Source organism: Pituophis catenifer, unplaced genomic scaffold (genome assembly GCF_029215685.1).
Source record: "Pituophis catenifer annectens isolate HBS135680 unplaced genomic scaffold, rPitCat1.0.hap2 SCAF_17, whole genome shotgun sequence".
Lineage (NCBI taxonomy): Eukaryota > Metazoa > Chordata > Lepidosauria > Squamata > Colubridae > Pituophis > Pituophis catenifer.
The window spans coordinates 7,517,631-7,533,620 of record NW_027256897.1 but is presented as its reverse complement, the minus strand read 5'-3'; the positions used below and the strand labels follow the sequence as shown (position 1 = coordinate 7,533,620).

The window sequence follows — 15,990 nt, the reverse complement described above, 5'->3', positions numbered from 1 at the left end:
AGATTGGCCATTATTCCCAGCAAAGACAGGTATCATTCTACATGCCGACGACTAAAGTCTTTTCAAGAATGAGAAGGACAGAGATTTTAACGATCAACAATTGGCCGACAAGAGCCTTGGTAGTACAGTGGTCTAAGGCACCCTGTTATTAAGCTGGTTATTAACACCAGCTGTCTGCAATTACTGCTGGTTCGAATCTCGCCAAGGCTCAAGGTTGACTCAGCCTTCCATCCTTTCAAAGGTAGGTAAATTGAGGACCCAGTTTGTGGGGGCAATAAGCTGACTTTGTATAAATATACAAAAGAATGAAGGCTATTGCTTAACGCACTGTAAGCCGCCCTGAGTCTCCGGAGAAGGGCGGCATATAAATCAAATTAAAAAAAAAAAAAAGATTCACCCATCTCACTCAATCCTTAGTGAACCCCGTTAGGTTTTTCGGATCGGAGGTACGAAATCAGGCCGTACAAATTTGACTTCACAACGTCGGCCTTTAAATCTGTCTCTGGCTTTGTGCCAGGGTCAACCCTGGTCATCCCCACCACCACAAAGCGCGGTTCAAGCCAAAACCCAAGCCAACCCTCGCCGGACTCTTTAAGGGACGAGCATTTCTTCAGAACTGGCGGCAAGCGGAAGGATCTAAGGTGATTTGGGGGCCTTCCTTTCCCTCGGCACTCTAGGAAAATCAAACCTTTAGGAAAGCCGAAAGCTGGGAAATCGAGTGAAGAAAAGTAGAAAAGCGCCTATGGGGGATGCGTTTTTCGAGCGCCTTCGTTTCAGCACCTGGACAGCTCCCGTAGCCAGACTCCCATCTTTCCAAGCCTCTTCCCTTAGCCAACTTGTTCTTCATCCGTTTGTCTCCTCCCTTGGTCCTTCCCCAAGCGTGTCCCATCCTCCGTGTTTCCTTCCCCCCCTCCACCTTTTCTTTTCCAGTGTCCCCACCCCCACCCCAGGGCTCCTTGAAGGCTCCAAGCTTAAAACACACAAGCAGGTGGGGAGGCGACGTGGAGAAAGAGAAAAAAAGGGGGGGGGATAGGTGGGTGGGAAGGGAAGGAAGGAAAGGCTTGGCTCTCCAAAGACGCCCCCCCCCCCGCTCTTCGATCGCCGAGCCTTGGAGAAGGGGCGGATCCTTCCTCTCCTTTCCCCGTTATTGATATGGGGCTTCGTTGGGTACCCTTTGCGGAGTCGGGTGGAGCTGGCATCGCTGATTGGCTTCCCGATCGTCAGCTGGCTCTGTGCATATTTTTTTTTTTTTGCATATTTTTTTTTTTTTGGAAGGGGCGAGGTTCACTAACCGGTTGCTTTTGACGTTTGCATTTCGCTTTCTCCAAGGCTGTCGGCGACGACCCCGTCTCCCTACCCAGCCAGCCAGCCAGCCGCCCCCATCCCCGGCCAGGAGAAAAGCCTTGGGAACCCGGAGCAGAAGAGCATCTCTCGTAACCTCAGGAAACAGGAGGAAGAAGGAGAAGAAGGAGAAGAAGGAGAAGAGAGAGGCCCACGCAAGCTAAGTAGCTTCCCAACCCCTTCTGGATCTCCCTTCGCCAGTCTCTGCGGCTCGCCCCCCAGCTCCGGCGGGGGGAGCCCGGCTGCCTTCTTGGCGTGCCGCGCCATGCTGGGGTGGAGGAAAAGAGGCTCCCGGGTGGGAAGTTGATGCGGCTCGGCTCGGCTTCCAGCCGGAGCTGGGAGACCCCAGCCTCGCCTCCGCCTTGGGCGCTTGGCGGCCTCGCCGAGCCTCGCCCCTGAGCGGCGGCGGCGGCGGCGGCGCCTTGAATCCTCCCCGCCGCCGCTTCCAGAGCCGAGCCGCAGCCCGCCCGCTCTCCTTCGCCACCACCAGCCAGAGGAGCAGCAACAGCAACAGCAGAGCCCCGCCGCCAGCGCTACCACCAGAAGCCCAGGCTTCCTCCCTCCCTCCTGGCGCTGGGATGCGTCTTTGCAGCTCGGAGGGCCAGCACCGCGCGCTTGGAGAAGGGGCACCAGCATGGCTCGCTTCGGAGAGGACCTGCCCAGCCGCTATGGAGGTGGCGGCGCGGGGGCTCCCCCGGGGCCCGGCGGGGCCCGCGGCAGCAGCCGCCAGGGGCCCCCGGGACAACCGGGACCTCCGCGGCCCCAGATGTACAAGCAGACCAAGGCCCAGAGGGCCCGGACAATGGCTCTTTACAACCCCATTCCGGTCAAACAGAATTGTTTCACAGTCAACCGTTCCCTCTTCATCTTCAGCGAGGACAACGTGATCCGCAAATACGCCAAGCGCATCACGGAGTGGCCATATCCTTGCCGGAGCTGGGATCGTGGGGGTGGGGTGGGGTGGGGAGGGGGAGCTCGGGGTTCTACACACACACACACACAGAGAGAGAGAGAGAGAGAGAGAGAGAGAGAGAGAGAGAGAGAGAGAGAGAGACACTCACACACACACACACACTCACACACACACACACACACGCACGCCCCTTCTCTGCATCCCAGGGACCATCCCTCCTTCCTCCCTCCCCTCTCCCCCCATGGGACGCGCGTGGATGTGGGAAAGGAGGGCCACTGTCTCTTTCCTGGGTGTGGGCAGGAGGGCTCCAGCTTTGGGGATGGGCGTGTTGGCATGCTGGCCCCGAGGGGACCCTTCTAATCCGTGGCAGTCAGCTGAGAAGGGGAGTGGGTTTCTCCCAAACTTTTGGGGGAAGGGGAGCAGTAGAGATTTCGAGGGGTTTCTGGGAAAAGGGAGGCGGTTTGGGGGGGGGAGGTCTCTCCGTCCCTTCTCCAGCCCCTGAGCTGCTTCTGAGTCTCTCTTAGACTAGAAAAAAACTACCTCTTTCTGCTTTGTTTCCTTTGCAAGGAAAGGAGGTGTTTTTTTGGGGGGTTGGGGAGAATGCATGGGTGAGTTCCCCCCCTTCCCATAGCAGGGTGAGAGGTCTCCACCCCCATTGACCAGAAGTCCACTTTTGATTGTGAGAATTGTTCTCCTAGAGATGCATCTGTTACATGTGGGCTGGGTGTGTTTATGGATGCTCCTGGGAGCTCAGACTTTTAAGAGGTTGCCCAAATGCCTATAGAGTTTCCCTTTTTCCATTCCCACTTGCTGCATTTTTGTTCATCCGTTTGTTACCCTTAGTCTAGGGCGGTTCTGGTTTAGAGGTACCCTGTCTGGTTTCCTTTCCTCCACCATCCCAGCCTTTTCAGAGTATTATTGGATTCGCATTCAACGCCCTGCTGTGGTTTGTTCCTTAGCTCATCCTAGCATGCTAGATCAAGATGATCCAGACAGCTGTCTGATATTCGGAACAGAACAAGAATAAGAGAGTGGGAAGGAAACCTTAGAGGCCTTCTAGTCCCACCCCGATACCATTTCAGACAAGCTCAAGCAGGAAACCCGATAACATTTCAGACAAAAATGGTTCTCTCATCTCTTCTTGGAAACTTCCATTGATAGAGCATTCACAACTTCCGGAGGCAACTTCCATTCCACTGCTTTATTGTCCTCACTGTCAGGAAATTTCTCCTTAGTTCTAGGTTGCTTCTCTCCTTGGTTAGTTTCCATCCGTTGCTTCTTGTCTTGCCCTTCTGGTGTTTCGGAAAATAGATTTTTTCCCCCCTCTTTCTCCCTTGAAATGAAGGAAGAAGCTGTTTTTTAATTTCTCCCTCCTCTGGTGTCAGTTCGACTTTCCCCCGTTTGTTTAGAAAGAGAGGGAAGGGGGGTCTTCCCATTTTTCCCCACTGCTGGCTTACCACCGACAAAATCCTAAACATTTTTTTGTTGTTGTTGTTGTTGCAAAAAATCAATATGCTGCAATCTTACATTTGCCCCTGGTGAGCTACAAGGCGATTTGGGATCTGCTGCTATTGCTAATTGTTTGCAGCCTGAGCTTTGTAGCTTCCTAAACCTGGATTTGTGGCTTAATGCAAGGTGGGAACGCAATCAACTAGCCGCCTCAGCCGAAGAAACCTATGCGCAAACAAGCCACTTTGTTACGGGAGACCATCTATTAAGGTTTTGTAAGCCGTGGTTTGTGTCTTGGTAGGATTTGCACTTTCTGTTCATGGTGGCTTAATCAACGGTCCGAACAGATCACAATGTTGGCCTGATGGTTAAATACAGACTTTGTGAGGGGGGGGGGAAAGAAGAAATAGAGAGAGGGTGGAGAAAGATGATCTCCTTAAATTGGCCGCATCCTAACCATAAAACATATGCCCGTTTGAAATTGGATGCGTGGAACTATCCCATTTAATAGCTAATTCAGAGACTGGCTGGTATTTTTGACCTGTGAGGATTATTATCCTTGGCAAATCTGTTTTACTCAAACCAGAGTAATGTTAAATATCTCAGAAGTATTTCCCCTTAAAAAAAAAAAGACTCTTTTTTTCCTACCTCCTACTCAGCAGGCTTGAGAATTTCTGCCCAATTTCTCTGGCTGGCATTTTTTTTAAAAAAAATTTATTTTAGTACCATTTTGATCGGATCTTATTGCTTGTGGATGGTGGCGTTGTCGGTTGTGGTTTTCATCCATTGCAGCCTCCCTGGCTCCACCCTTCCACCCGATCTAAACACAGGCCATCCTTGTCTTACAACCACCACGGAGAACAACCTTTCCGTCGTTAAGCGAGACGGTTGCGAAGCGAGCTTTGCCCTGTTTGATGATCTTTCTTGCTCCGGCGGTGAAAGGAAGCACTGCCGTTGTTAAGTGAGGAACCAGGTTGTGAAGTGAATCTGGCTTCCCCCCGTGGGCTTGGCTTGCCAGACGGTCGCAAAAGGGGAAATCATGTGACTTCCTGGACGCAGCGACCGTCATAAACACAAACTAGCTGCCAAGCATCCGAAGGTTGGCCATGGGGGATGCTGCAATGGTTTGAAATGTGAAAAAATGGCGATGAGTCGCTTTCTTTTCACGGCCGCTGTCCCTTTGAGAGGTCAGTAAATGAACGGTTGTTAAGTCAAGGACTACTTGTGACTATGAGCCTGACTAGGTGGCTCAGTGACTAAGACGCTGAGCTTGTTGATCAAAAAAGGTCAGCGGTTCGGCGGTTCGAATCCTTAGAACAGGGCTCCTGCGTGAGCAGGAGGCTGGACTAGATGACCTCCAAGATCCCTTCCAACTCTGTTACTGTTAAATTCTACAGCTTTAAGACAGACTTTTCTTTTTTTTCTTAAGCCTTGGGGGTTGAATGGAAAAACCAGGGACTCTCCAGATAGCCCAAAGAGGGGTTTGTTTGTCCCCAATCTTTTGACCTTGCCTGCTTTTCCTAATCTAAGGAATCTCCCTTCTTCAAATCTTTAAATCTAAAGCAGGAGTCAGCAACCTGTGGCTCTGGAGCCGCATGTGGCTCTTTCACCCCTCTGCTGTGACTCCATCACTCAAAATATGCATCACAACTGCCAATGTGTGACACCCACCAGCATTTATTGAGCTTTTCAACCCCCGGTAGGCCAACCATGGATAAATCCAAGAAAAGAAAAGTTTCAGAAGAAAACAGAACATTTAATTCAACTACATAGGCTAGTTTTGTGGCCGCTCAAGAAATAGTCAGGCACCGGAAGGGTTTTGTGGCTCCCGGTGTTTTCTTTTCTGTGGGAAATGGCTCCAAATGGCTCTTTTGAGTGTTTAAGGTTGCAGGCCCCTGATCTAAAGGAAGGATGCGCAGCCAGAGAAACTGCAGAATTTCTCAATGAAAGGCAGAGCGACCTACCGTACTTAATTCTTGTCTGCCCCCTCACTAGATAAATGCAAAGCTTTTCTCACGTTCCCCTTAAGCCTTTCACAGAGATTCATCCCTCCTTTTGACACCCATTTTCAATCCAGACGCTCCTTCGTTGGGCACCAAGAGAAAAATGCCTGCATTTATCTTTCTGCCTGGCTGGATTTTGGACAGAGGAAGGAGCTGAAATGGTTAACCCCCCCCCCCCCCAATTTCTCTTAGCTAGCCAGTTTTGGAGCCCGTCCACTCCTTTATGAAGGAGGGCAGAGTTGGTCTTATTGAAGTCAAAATTTTGGTCACCGTACTACAAAAAAAAAAAAGATGTTGAGACTTTGGAAAAAGTGCAGAGAAGAGCAACTGAGTTGATCAAAGGCCTGGAGACTAAAACAATATTGGGTTGGGCTAGCTAGTCTAAAGAAAAGAAGAATTAGGAGCGACATGATGGCAGTCTTCCAGTCTTTGAGGGGCTGCCACAAAGAAGAAGGGGTCAAATTATTCTCCAAAGCATCTGAAGGCAGGACAAGACATCCAACAATGGATGGAAACCAGTTAAGGAGAGAAGCAACCTAGAACTAAGGAGAAACTTCCTAACGGCGAAAACAATAAAGCAGTGGAACAGTTTGCTTCCAGAAGTTGTGGGCGCTCCATAACTGGAGGTTTTCAAGAAGAGACAAGACAGTCATTTATCTCAAATGATATAGGTTCTCCTCCTTGAGCAGGGGGCTGGACTAGAAGACCTCCAAGGTCCCTTCCAGCTTATTCTGTTCTGTTCTGTTCTGTTCTGTTCTGTTCTATTCTATTCTATTCTGTTCTGTTCTGTTCTGTTCTATTCTGTTCTTACTGCTTGTTCTATTCTATTCTGTTCTGTTCTGTTCTGTTCTGTTCTGTTCTGTTCTATTCTTATTGCTTGTTCTATTCTTATTGCTTGTTCTATTCTATTCTTACTGCTTGTTCTATTCTATTCTATTCTATTCTATTCTATTCTATTCTATTCTATTCTATTCTATTCTATTCTATTCTTATTGCTTGTTCTATTCTATTCTATTCTATTCTATTCTATTCTATTCTTATTGCTTGTTCTATTCTATTCTTATCGCTTGTTCTATTCTATTCTATTCTATTCTATTCTATTCTATTCTATTCTATTCTATTCTTATTGCTTGTTCTATTCTATTATTGCTTGTTCTATTCTATTCTATTCTATTCTATTCTTATTGCTTGTTCTATTCTATTCTATTCTATTCTATTCTATTCTATTCTATTCTATTCTATTCTATTCTTATTGCTTGTTCTATTCTATTCTATTCTTATTGCTTGTTCTATTCTATTCTATTCTATTCTATTCTATTCTATTCTATTCTATTCTATTCTATTCTATTCTTATTGCTTGTTCTATTCTAATCTATTCTATTCTATTCTTATTGCTTGTTCTATTCTATTATTGCTTGTTCTATTCTATTCTATTCTATTATTGCTTGTTCTATTCTAATCTATTCTATTCTATTCTTATTGCTTGTTCTATTCTATTCTATTCTTATTGCTTGTTCTATTCTATTCTATTCTATTCTATTCTATTCTATTCTATTCTATTCTATTCTATTCTATTCTTATTGCTTGTTCTATTCTAATCTATTCTATTCTATTCTTATTGCTTGTTCTATTCTATTCTATTCTATTCTATTCTATTCTATTCTATTCTTATTGCTTGTTCTATTCTATTCTATTTTTATTGCTTGTTCTATTCTATTCTATTCTATTCTATTCTATTCTATTCTATTCTATTCTATTCTATTCTATTCTGAACTTCCAACTCGGGATTGGGGTTAGGTTGCTAAGGAGAGTCTTTTCTCTCTGTGCGTCGCTTGATCTGTACGTGTAGCACGAAGCAATTCCCCAGGAGGGGCCTGTTGTTTTTCCTTTGATCTGAAATCACCGAGATAATAATTCTCTCGCCCAACGAGCAACAGGCTTTCCTCTTAACAACCTAGTGCGGTTGCAGGTTGCGTTGTCCTTTCTTACCCAGCTGAAACACTGGGGATATAAGTGAGCTCGAGAAAGCAGAGCTGAGCCAGCTAGAATTCACAACAGCTAAGAGGATGGTCGAAGGAAAAAAAAAAAACAGTAGAAACATATCTATGGAGATTCTCAGTCATCCAAGTCAGGGTTGTCCCCGAAGTGCTTTTTCAAAGAGGCAACTGGACTTCCTTGGGTTTTTTTTGAAGACGTTTCACTTCTCATCCAAGAAGCTTCTTCAGCTCTGACTTCGTTGGCGGGGAATGGAAGGATTTTTATTCCTTGCGGACAGCTGGTTACTTGCATTCTTTTAGAGCAGTGGTTCTCAACCTTCCTAATGCCGCGACCCTTTAATACAGTTCCTCATGTTGTGGTGACCCCCAACCATAAAATTATTCCTAAAACCATCGAAAATATGTCTTCCGATGGTCATAGGCGACCCCTGTGAAAGGGTCATTCGACCCCCAAAGGGGTCCCGACCCACAGGTTGAGAACCACTGTTTTAGAGGATACAGATAAACCTCCAAGTGGCCTCAAGAACTCTCTAAAAGGATGCAAATGACCAGCTGTCTGGAAGGAATATAAAATCCTTCCATTCCCCACCATCCGGTCAGAGCTGAAGAAGCTTCTTGGATGAGAAGCGAAACATCAAAGAGGAGGGGAAGATATCAGAGAACCGAAAAAGCTTCTTGGATGAGAAGCGAAAACGCCTTCAAAGAAAAACCAGTTTCTGGTCCAGTTGCCTCTTTGAAAAAGCGCTTTTGGGACAAGAGTAAGGATAGGTTCCAAAATGGCTTCAGCCGATTTTGAAGCAGGATGAAATTAAGATCTCACAGCAACGAGAACAGTCCATGTTGCAAAATTGTCTGTGGGCCTCTTCTCTTTTTAGAGAGGGTGAATGGGGAAAGCAAAAACCGGTTGGATAATCCGGACAATATCGAATCAATAGAGTAGAAGTCAGGGTTAGACAGAGAGCAAGGAGACATAGAATGGAATGGAATGGAATGGAATGGAATGGAATAGAATAGAATAGAATAGAATAGAATAGAATAGAATAGAATAGAATAGAATAGAATAGAATAGAACAAGCAATAAGAACAGAATAGAATAGAACAAGCAATAAGAAGAGAAGAGAAGAGAACAGAACAAGTAATAAGAATAGAATAGAACAAGCAATAAGAATAGAATAGAATAGAATAGAATAGAATAGAATAGAATAGAATAGAATAGAACAAGCAATTAGAATAGAATAGAGTAGAGTAGAATAGAATAGAATAGAATAGAATAGAATAGAATAGAACAAGCAATAAGAACAGAATAGAATAGAACAAGCAATAAGAAGAGAAGAGAAGAGAACAGAACAAGTAATAAGAATAGAATAGAACAAGCAATAAGAATAGAATAGAATAGAATAGAATAGAATAGAATAGAATAGAATAGAACAAGCAATTAGAATAGAGTAGAGTAGAGTAGAATAGAATAGAATAGAATAGAATAGATATAGGATAGAATAGAATAGAATAGAATAACAGGGTTGGAAGGGACCTTGGAGGTCTTCTAGTCCAACCCCCTGCCCAGGCAGGAAACCCTAAGCCACTTCAGACAAATGGGTATCCAATCTCTTCTTAAAAACTTCCAGTTTTTAGAGCATTTACAACTTCTGGAGGCCAGTTGTTCCATTGGTTAATTGTTCTCACTGTCAGGAAATTTCTCCTTCGTTCTAGGTTGCTTCTCTCCTTGATTAGTTTCCACCCATCGCTTCTTGTCCTACCCTCAGGAGCTTTGGAGAATAGCTTGACTATATTGGAACACTGCTATCATGTCACCCCTAGTCCTTCTTTTCATTAAATGTTCTCGTTGGTTGTCTTCTGCTCTCTGCTCATCTGCTTGAAGTCCCATGGGGTTCCATGTTGGAATGTTCTACCTGGACAAGAAGGTCCATTGGAAAAACCATGGCTTTCCCCTCTTATGAAATTGATCTTCTCTCCAAGTTGGATCAGAAATGGAGGACTTTTTTCTCCAAGCTTCACGGGCTTAATTTTATGCTGTGTTTTTGACACGGAGGCCTTTGCGTAGTGAGTTCAGAATAGGAACTCAAAACCGTGGGAATTTCTTCTCAGAGCCCATAGAACAAACTTAAGCCTGTGAGAAATGAACGTGGTGATCGTGGTTTGTAAGTCACGATCATATTTGTGTGTGTTAGGTGAATCCAGCCACTTCTGGCTCACTTCCAAAACCGAGGGGGGAAAAGATGTTAAACAAATCAAGATTTAAAAGGAGCTCGAAGCTTGGTTAACTTGTTCTTGCGTTCCGCTACTACTTAACTTTCATAAAGAATGTTGGACAGATTGATGCCTTTCCACAGCTTGTAAACTTCGAAGAATTTGCTTTTAATTGCTCATATTATCCATCAGTTATCAGCTTGCGAAGATGATCTCTGAGAACAAACCTGGTGAGAATTTAGAGGTTTTAGAATTTTGGAGAGGGCAGACCACGTTAAGTAAAATCCTACCTTAATTTAATAATAACCTTGACGATCACTAAGTGTTGTATCTTTTTATTCTCGATGAATGTATTTTATTCTCCTTATGTACACTGAGAGCATATGCACCAAAGACAAATTCCCTGTGTGTCCAATCACACTTGGCCTATAAAGAATTCTATTCTATTCCATATAATATAATAGCTGCAGGAGAAACTTTTGATCACTCCTTTTATTGGCTTAATCAGCCAAGAGATCCTGAACAATCAAAAGCAGATTCTCTTCTTTTTTCCCCTTCTTCTTCGCTCTTCTCCAAAGCAGAGAAAACCTCCTGCTTGATTAGACAAGACCTTTATTTGAAGTAATCAATTAGAGGCTAACAGTAAGCTTTTATATGTACTTCGTCTTTAGAATGGATTTGAGAAAATCAGAATCATTGATCGAGATTCAGTATGGGAAAAATGAATGCTGCTGGTGCCGTTATTAACATTATGAGTTTTTTCCTTAACCGTTGCCTTCACTCCATTTGAATATATGATTCTGGCTACGATTATAGCCAATTGCATTGTTTTGGCTCTGGAGCAACATCTCCCTGATGGAGATAAGACACCTATGTCAGAGAGGCTGGTGAGTATCAACTGTTTTCCTTCCTTCCTTCCTTCCTTCCTTCCTTCCTTCCTTCCTTCCTTCCTTCCTTCCTTCCTTCCTTCCTTCCTTCCTTCCTTCCTTCCTTCCTGAATAAAAAGCAAACAGTGCAGGCACCCTTGGCCACTGTAGCAATTGACAAAGAACAAGATAATCTGAGAATGAAGTATTACACTGAGAACATAGGCACTTCTATTCACTTCCATTCCATTCCATTCCATTCTGAGCTGTGGTGGCGCAGTGGTTAGAATGCAGCATTGCAGGCTAATTCTGCCGACTGCCAGGGGTTCGATCCTCACTGGCTCAAGAACTGTGAAGTGGTATATAAGTCTAATTGCTAATTCTATTCTATTCTATTCCATTCCATTCCTTCTCTTATTCTATTCTATTCTTTTCTATTCTGTTCTGTTCTGTTCTGTTCTGTTCTGTTCTGTTCTGTTCCATTCCGTTCCGTTCCATTCCATTCCATTCCATTCCATTCCTTCTCTTATTCTATTCTATTCTGTTCTGTTCTGTTCTGTTCTGTTCTATTCTATTCTATTCTATTCTATTCTATTCTATTCTATTCTATTCTATTCTATTCTATTCTATTCCATTCCATTCCATTCCATTCCATTCCATTCCATTCCCTATTCTATTCCATTCCATTCCATTCCATTCCATTCCATTCCATTCCACCCCACCCCATTTTTTTTTTTTTTTGGCCAATCTATAGACTGGTAACATTGCTGTCCTTTTCTTCCTCCTTCCCAGGATGACACCGAACCGTATTTCATTGGAATATTCTGCTTCGAAGCGGGCATCAAGATTATTGCGTTGGGTTTTGTTTTTCACAAAGGATCTTATCTCCGCAATGGCTGGAACGTGATGGATTTTGTGGTTGTGCTTACGGGGTAAGTCACTTTTCTCTCTCTCTCTCTCCCTGCCCCTCCACCCCTCTCTCTTTCGTTTCCCTCTCTCTCTCTCTCTCTCTCTCTCTCGTTCCTTAATGAAATTTGGTGATGGCGTTTATGTGCATCAAAGGAAGGACGGGAAGAGATTAGATGGTTGCAGCGAAGCTACAAGCTCCGTTTAGACAGCTTCGCTTTTGAAAAGAAGTGCGAATTGTCACCGAGAACGTCGAAGTACTTTGGTATCCGTTGACGGGGGCACTTAAGGCGAGCTGGTGCCGCTCGCTCAAGAGAAAAAAAGGACGGTTATGATTATTATTTTTTGTAACATGCTCTCGATTGAATGCGACAGGATGGCTTGGTAATGAGGAAAGCGTAATGAGGAGGGGGGGGAGAAACTCTGGCATTCCTTAAACTGAGCCCTTTCATTTTTCCCTGGCGAAAATCGACCTGGCGTTGGCAATGCTCTCGTGTCCAAACGAGCAGAGGCTCTGAAGGATAAGGAGAAAAACGGGGATGAGGTTGGTTATGGGAAACGCGGCCAACCCTCGACTTTACGACGGTTCATTGAGTGACCATTCAAAGGGTCTACAGCACCGGATAACGTGACTTACGACCAGTGATGGGATTCAATTAATTGAACAGCTGGTTCTCTGCCTTAATGACCGGCTGGGTGGGCGTGGCCAAGATGGGCGTGGCCAGGGGTGTGTGACAGGCAGCACTTGGGCTCCTGCACCCGCCTTGAGAGTGAAAACGGACCATGGGGGGGTGCACCCCATTTTGGGCCTAGGAGGTCTCTCTGAAGCCCCCCCGTGCCCCGTTTAGGGCCTAGGAGGCCTCCCTACCTCCTAGGTTGTATGTTATTATCTTATTTTACTGTGCCAAAAAGAGTTGGGAATTGAAGGTTTTTTTTTTCCTTCTTCTTCTCCTCTCCTTTACCTTTTACTTCTTCCTCTTCCCCTTTTCCTCCCCTATTTTCCCCTCATTTTCCTGTTTTTTTTCTTTGTATCACTGTATTTGATCTTTCGATCAACTAATAAAAAAAGATGTAAATGGATCCTTTACGCCCATAAATGTATTGGGCCAAAAAAGAAAGGTTGCAAATTAACAGGGAAGCTCCAAAGCTTAACCTCTATCAAATAGATAGACGAAAATGTGGGTATGACACCATCTTTTGAGGACCCAAATTGTTGGGGGCAAGAGGCTGATTCTGTAAACTGCTTAGAGAGGGCTGTAAAGGCCTGTGAAGTACTATATAAGTCTAAGGGCTTTTGCTATTGCTATTTTCCTTTGTATGCTGTTTTCTCCGGTTTGGTGCCTTTGAATAACACTTGACTTTTGGTGAACAAGTATCCTAACGGTTTTCTTTGGAAAAAGATTTGGCTTGTCTTTTCCTTCTGATAAGGTGCAATTGGCCTCAAATCATCTGCCAGACATGACATCCAAGGCGCAGAACTAGAATTCACAGTCTTCCAGTCTAGCCTGGTGATGTTGTGACCTGTTGGCCACTGGCCCCCCAAGCAGCTGAATCAGAGGAGGAGGAGTAGGTGTGGGAATCAGGGTCAGCATCAGGGCAACCTGGGAGCTCCGAGGGGGAAGAGAGAATGGAGCTGGCAGAGAGAGAGAGAGAGAGAGAGAGAGAGAGAGAGAGAGAGAGAGAGAGAGAGAGAGAGAGGTGGAGCCTGGGCTGTCCGTCAGTCCTCAGATGGAGAGTCAATAGCCCCCAGGTCTGGAGGTGGCTGATGATGAAGAGGAGGAACAGATGGGTCCAGTGCCTGATGCATAGATTCACAGAAGGCAGAGGAGAGGAGAGCAGTGGAAATCTATGGGCCGGTCCTTGAGAAGGAAGAACCACCGCTGCTAGCGAAGCCCCACCCTAGCTCTGGGGATAAAAGGCAGGAGGCAGAGAGGAATAGATGTGGCAGACAACTATTCACCTCCCTGCTGGACAGACTTGTTTTGTGCTTTGAGAGAGAAACTTTTTGCCGGGGCTGCCGGCACTCCTAATAAAGGAATCTTTGAGTTAACTTCAGAGAGTTTGTCGTGTTTGGGGAGCTGGTTCAGAACAGGGGCTTTGAACCTCTGTACCAACCCAGCTCCTTTGGATTCCTACCCTTCAATCGAATAGATTTCCCAGGTGTGCTTGCAGTCACCAGGAACCAGGAAGTCTGCATTTTGGCCTGGTTCAGGTGAAGCCGCACCCTTCATTGCATTCAAATGAAAAGCAGGTAACCCATCCGATAAAGGAATAAATGAAATCTATCCGGATGCCTGAAAACTCACTCATCCAACCCACCAGGTCAACGTTCCCCATGGAAAATGTACCTTCTTCTTCTGGTTTTCTTCCATAAATACAAAGTCAAAAGTTTACCCGCATTTGCAGAATCACGGACCAGGATGGGATGTTAATACTGTATTTCTCTGAAAATAAGACCCTGTCTTATGTTTTTTTTGAATCCTGAAATAAGCACTTGGCTTTATTTTCTGGAAGATCTTATTATTTTGGGGTGCGTGGAGCAAGATGGGCTCCTCTTGCCGTCTTACCTGATTTTCTAGCTCTGTCTCCCTAACCCTAACCAGAGGAAATGGTGGGTACCGGCTGCGCATGTGTTTAAATATTTTCAGAGAGGGCTTATTTTCAGGGGAGGTCTTATTTTCAGGGGATGGGGCTTATTTTAGCGCATGCGATCAAAAGCCCAACTGGGCTTATTATCAGGGGAGGTCTTATTTTCGGGGAAACACGGTAATAGAAAGGTGTGTGATGTGGGCCGTTTGGATGTGGTTTTTTCTACCCCTTGCCTGCGCAATCTTAAAAGTGTTTTTGATCAAAGGTAGAATTGCACCGAGCTTGATTAGGCGGCTGGCATAAGAAATCCAGCCTCTGCATTGCTGATGATACGACTATTCCTTTGAAGTACAAGTCGGTTAATGTCAGGATATTTGCGTCTCCTGGCGCCTCTCGCTGGGTTGCATTGAAATTGTCTTGTAGACGAGGTTCCCGCTAAGGAACCAGTGGGAGCAAAACTGCTTCCCTCTTTATCTATTTGTTTATTTATTTTTTGGTGGCTGCTGTGACATTTCTTGACAATGAACCTCCACAGGGAAGAGGTTGTCTGTCAGCGTCGGGCTGCTTCCTTTTTTCCAGCTTCGTTCAGATGGAAAAGCGTCAGGAAGCGTCTCCTCGTCCTCTCCTTCCATCACGGAGGAATGGGAGATCTGGAGGCAGAGGGCTTCATCTCACAACTTGGATTGAACCGTGTTGAGTTTGTAAGAGGCGGGCGTGGTGTCTGATAGGTTAAGACGGTGGGGCTTGTTGACCGGAAGGTTGGCAGTTTTGAGACCCAAGCACCGCGTGATAGGGTGAGCTCCTGTTCCTGCCTCAACTCCTGCCAATCTAGCATGCAAATGCGAGTAGATAAATAGGTACCACTTTGAAGGATCATTGGTGCTCTCTGAGCTTGGTTGTTTTCTTGCAGATGTTTCATTATCCAAACTAGCTAATGTCACCAGTGCTGGAAGGGAGAGAGAGCAAACCCCATTCTCTTCTAGCACTGATGATGTTCCCTAGCTGGGTAATGAAATGTCTGCAAGTAAACAAGCAAACTCAGAGAGTACCAAGGACCCCATAGTTGTCATCTTCTTCCTCCTCCTCCTCCTCCCCCTCCCCCTCCACAAACCCCACACCCTTCTAGCACTGATGATGTTACCTAGTTTGGATAATGACACGTCTAGAGGAAAACAAACAAGCTCAGAGAGTACCAAAGATCCCATAGACATCTTCCTCCTCCTCTTCCTCTTCCTCCTCCTCTTCCAACCTCACTCCCTTCTAGCACTGATAATGTTACCTAGTTTGGTTAATGAAATGCCTGCAAGAAAACCACCAAGCTCAGAGAGCGCCAAGGACGCTTCATTTCAATCCTGAGCTACAAATATTCTCCTTTGTAGATACCACCTTGGTGGGAAGGTAACAACGTTCTGTGCTCCTCAGCATATAAATCATGCCAGCTACATGACTGCAGAAAAGAAGCTTGAACAATGATTTGCCCTAGGGCCTAGATAGTATGAGGATTCCTTCCTTGGACAGGAGGTTGGACTAGAAGACCTTCAAGGTCCCTTCCAAACCTATGATTCTATGATCTCATCATAACTTAGTTTTGATGGAGATCTAAGGCCTAAACCACTAGCCTTACAAAGCTAGTGACATGCAGCCAGATCTCAGAAGGAGGCAAAGGGAAGTCCGACTCAATTCATTTCCATTCACTTCTCTACCTCTATCTCTTAGGT

At 45.3% G+C, this 15,990-nt stretch overlaps 1 protein-coding gene across 1 annotated transcript in view; it reads left to right on the top strand.

Moving 5' to 3' along the window:
• Positions 1-1,954: 1,954 nt before the first annotated feature.
• CACNA1B (calcium voltage-gated channel subunit alpha1 B) overlaps positions 1,955-15,990 on the top strand; it is a 189,094-nt gene continuing 175,058 nt past the window's right edge. Inside the window, exons 1-3 of the mRNA XM_070955498.1 lie at positions 1,955-2,262; positions 10,693-10,798; positions 11,570-11,709. Coding sequence (XP_070811599.1) covers positions 1,976-2,262; positions 10,693-10,798; positions 11,570-11,709 — 533 coding nt within the window. The 5' untranslated portion in view covers positions 1,955-1,975. The remainder of the gene's footprint in view (positions 2,263-10,692; positions 10,799-11,569; positions 11,710-15,990) is intronic.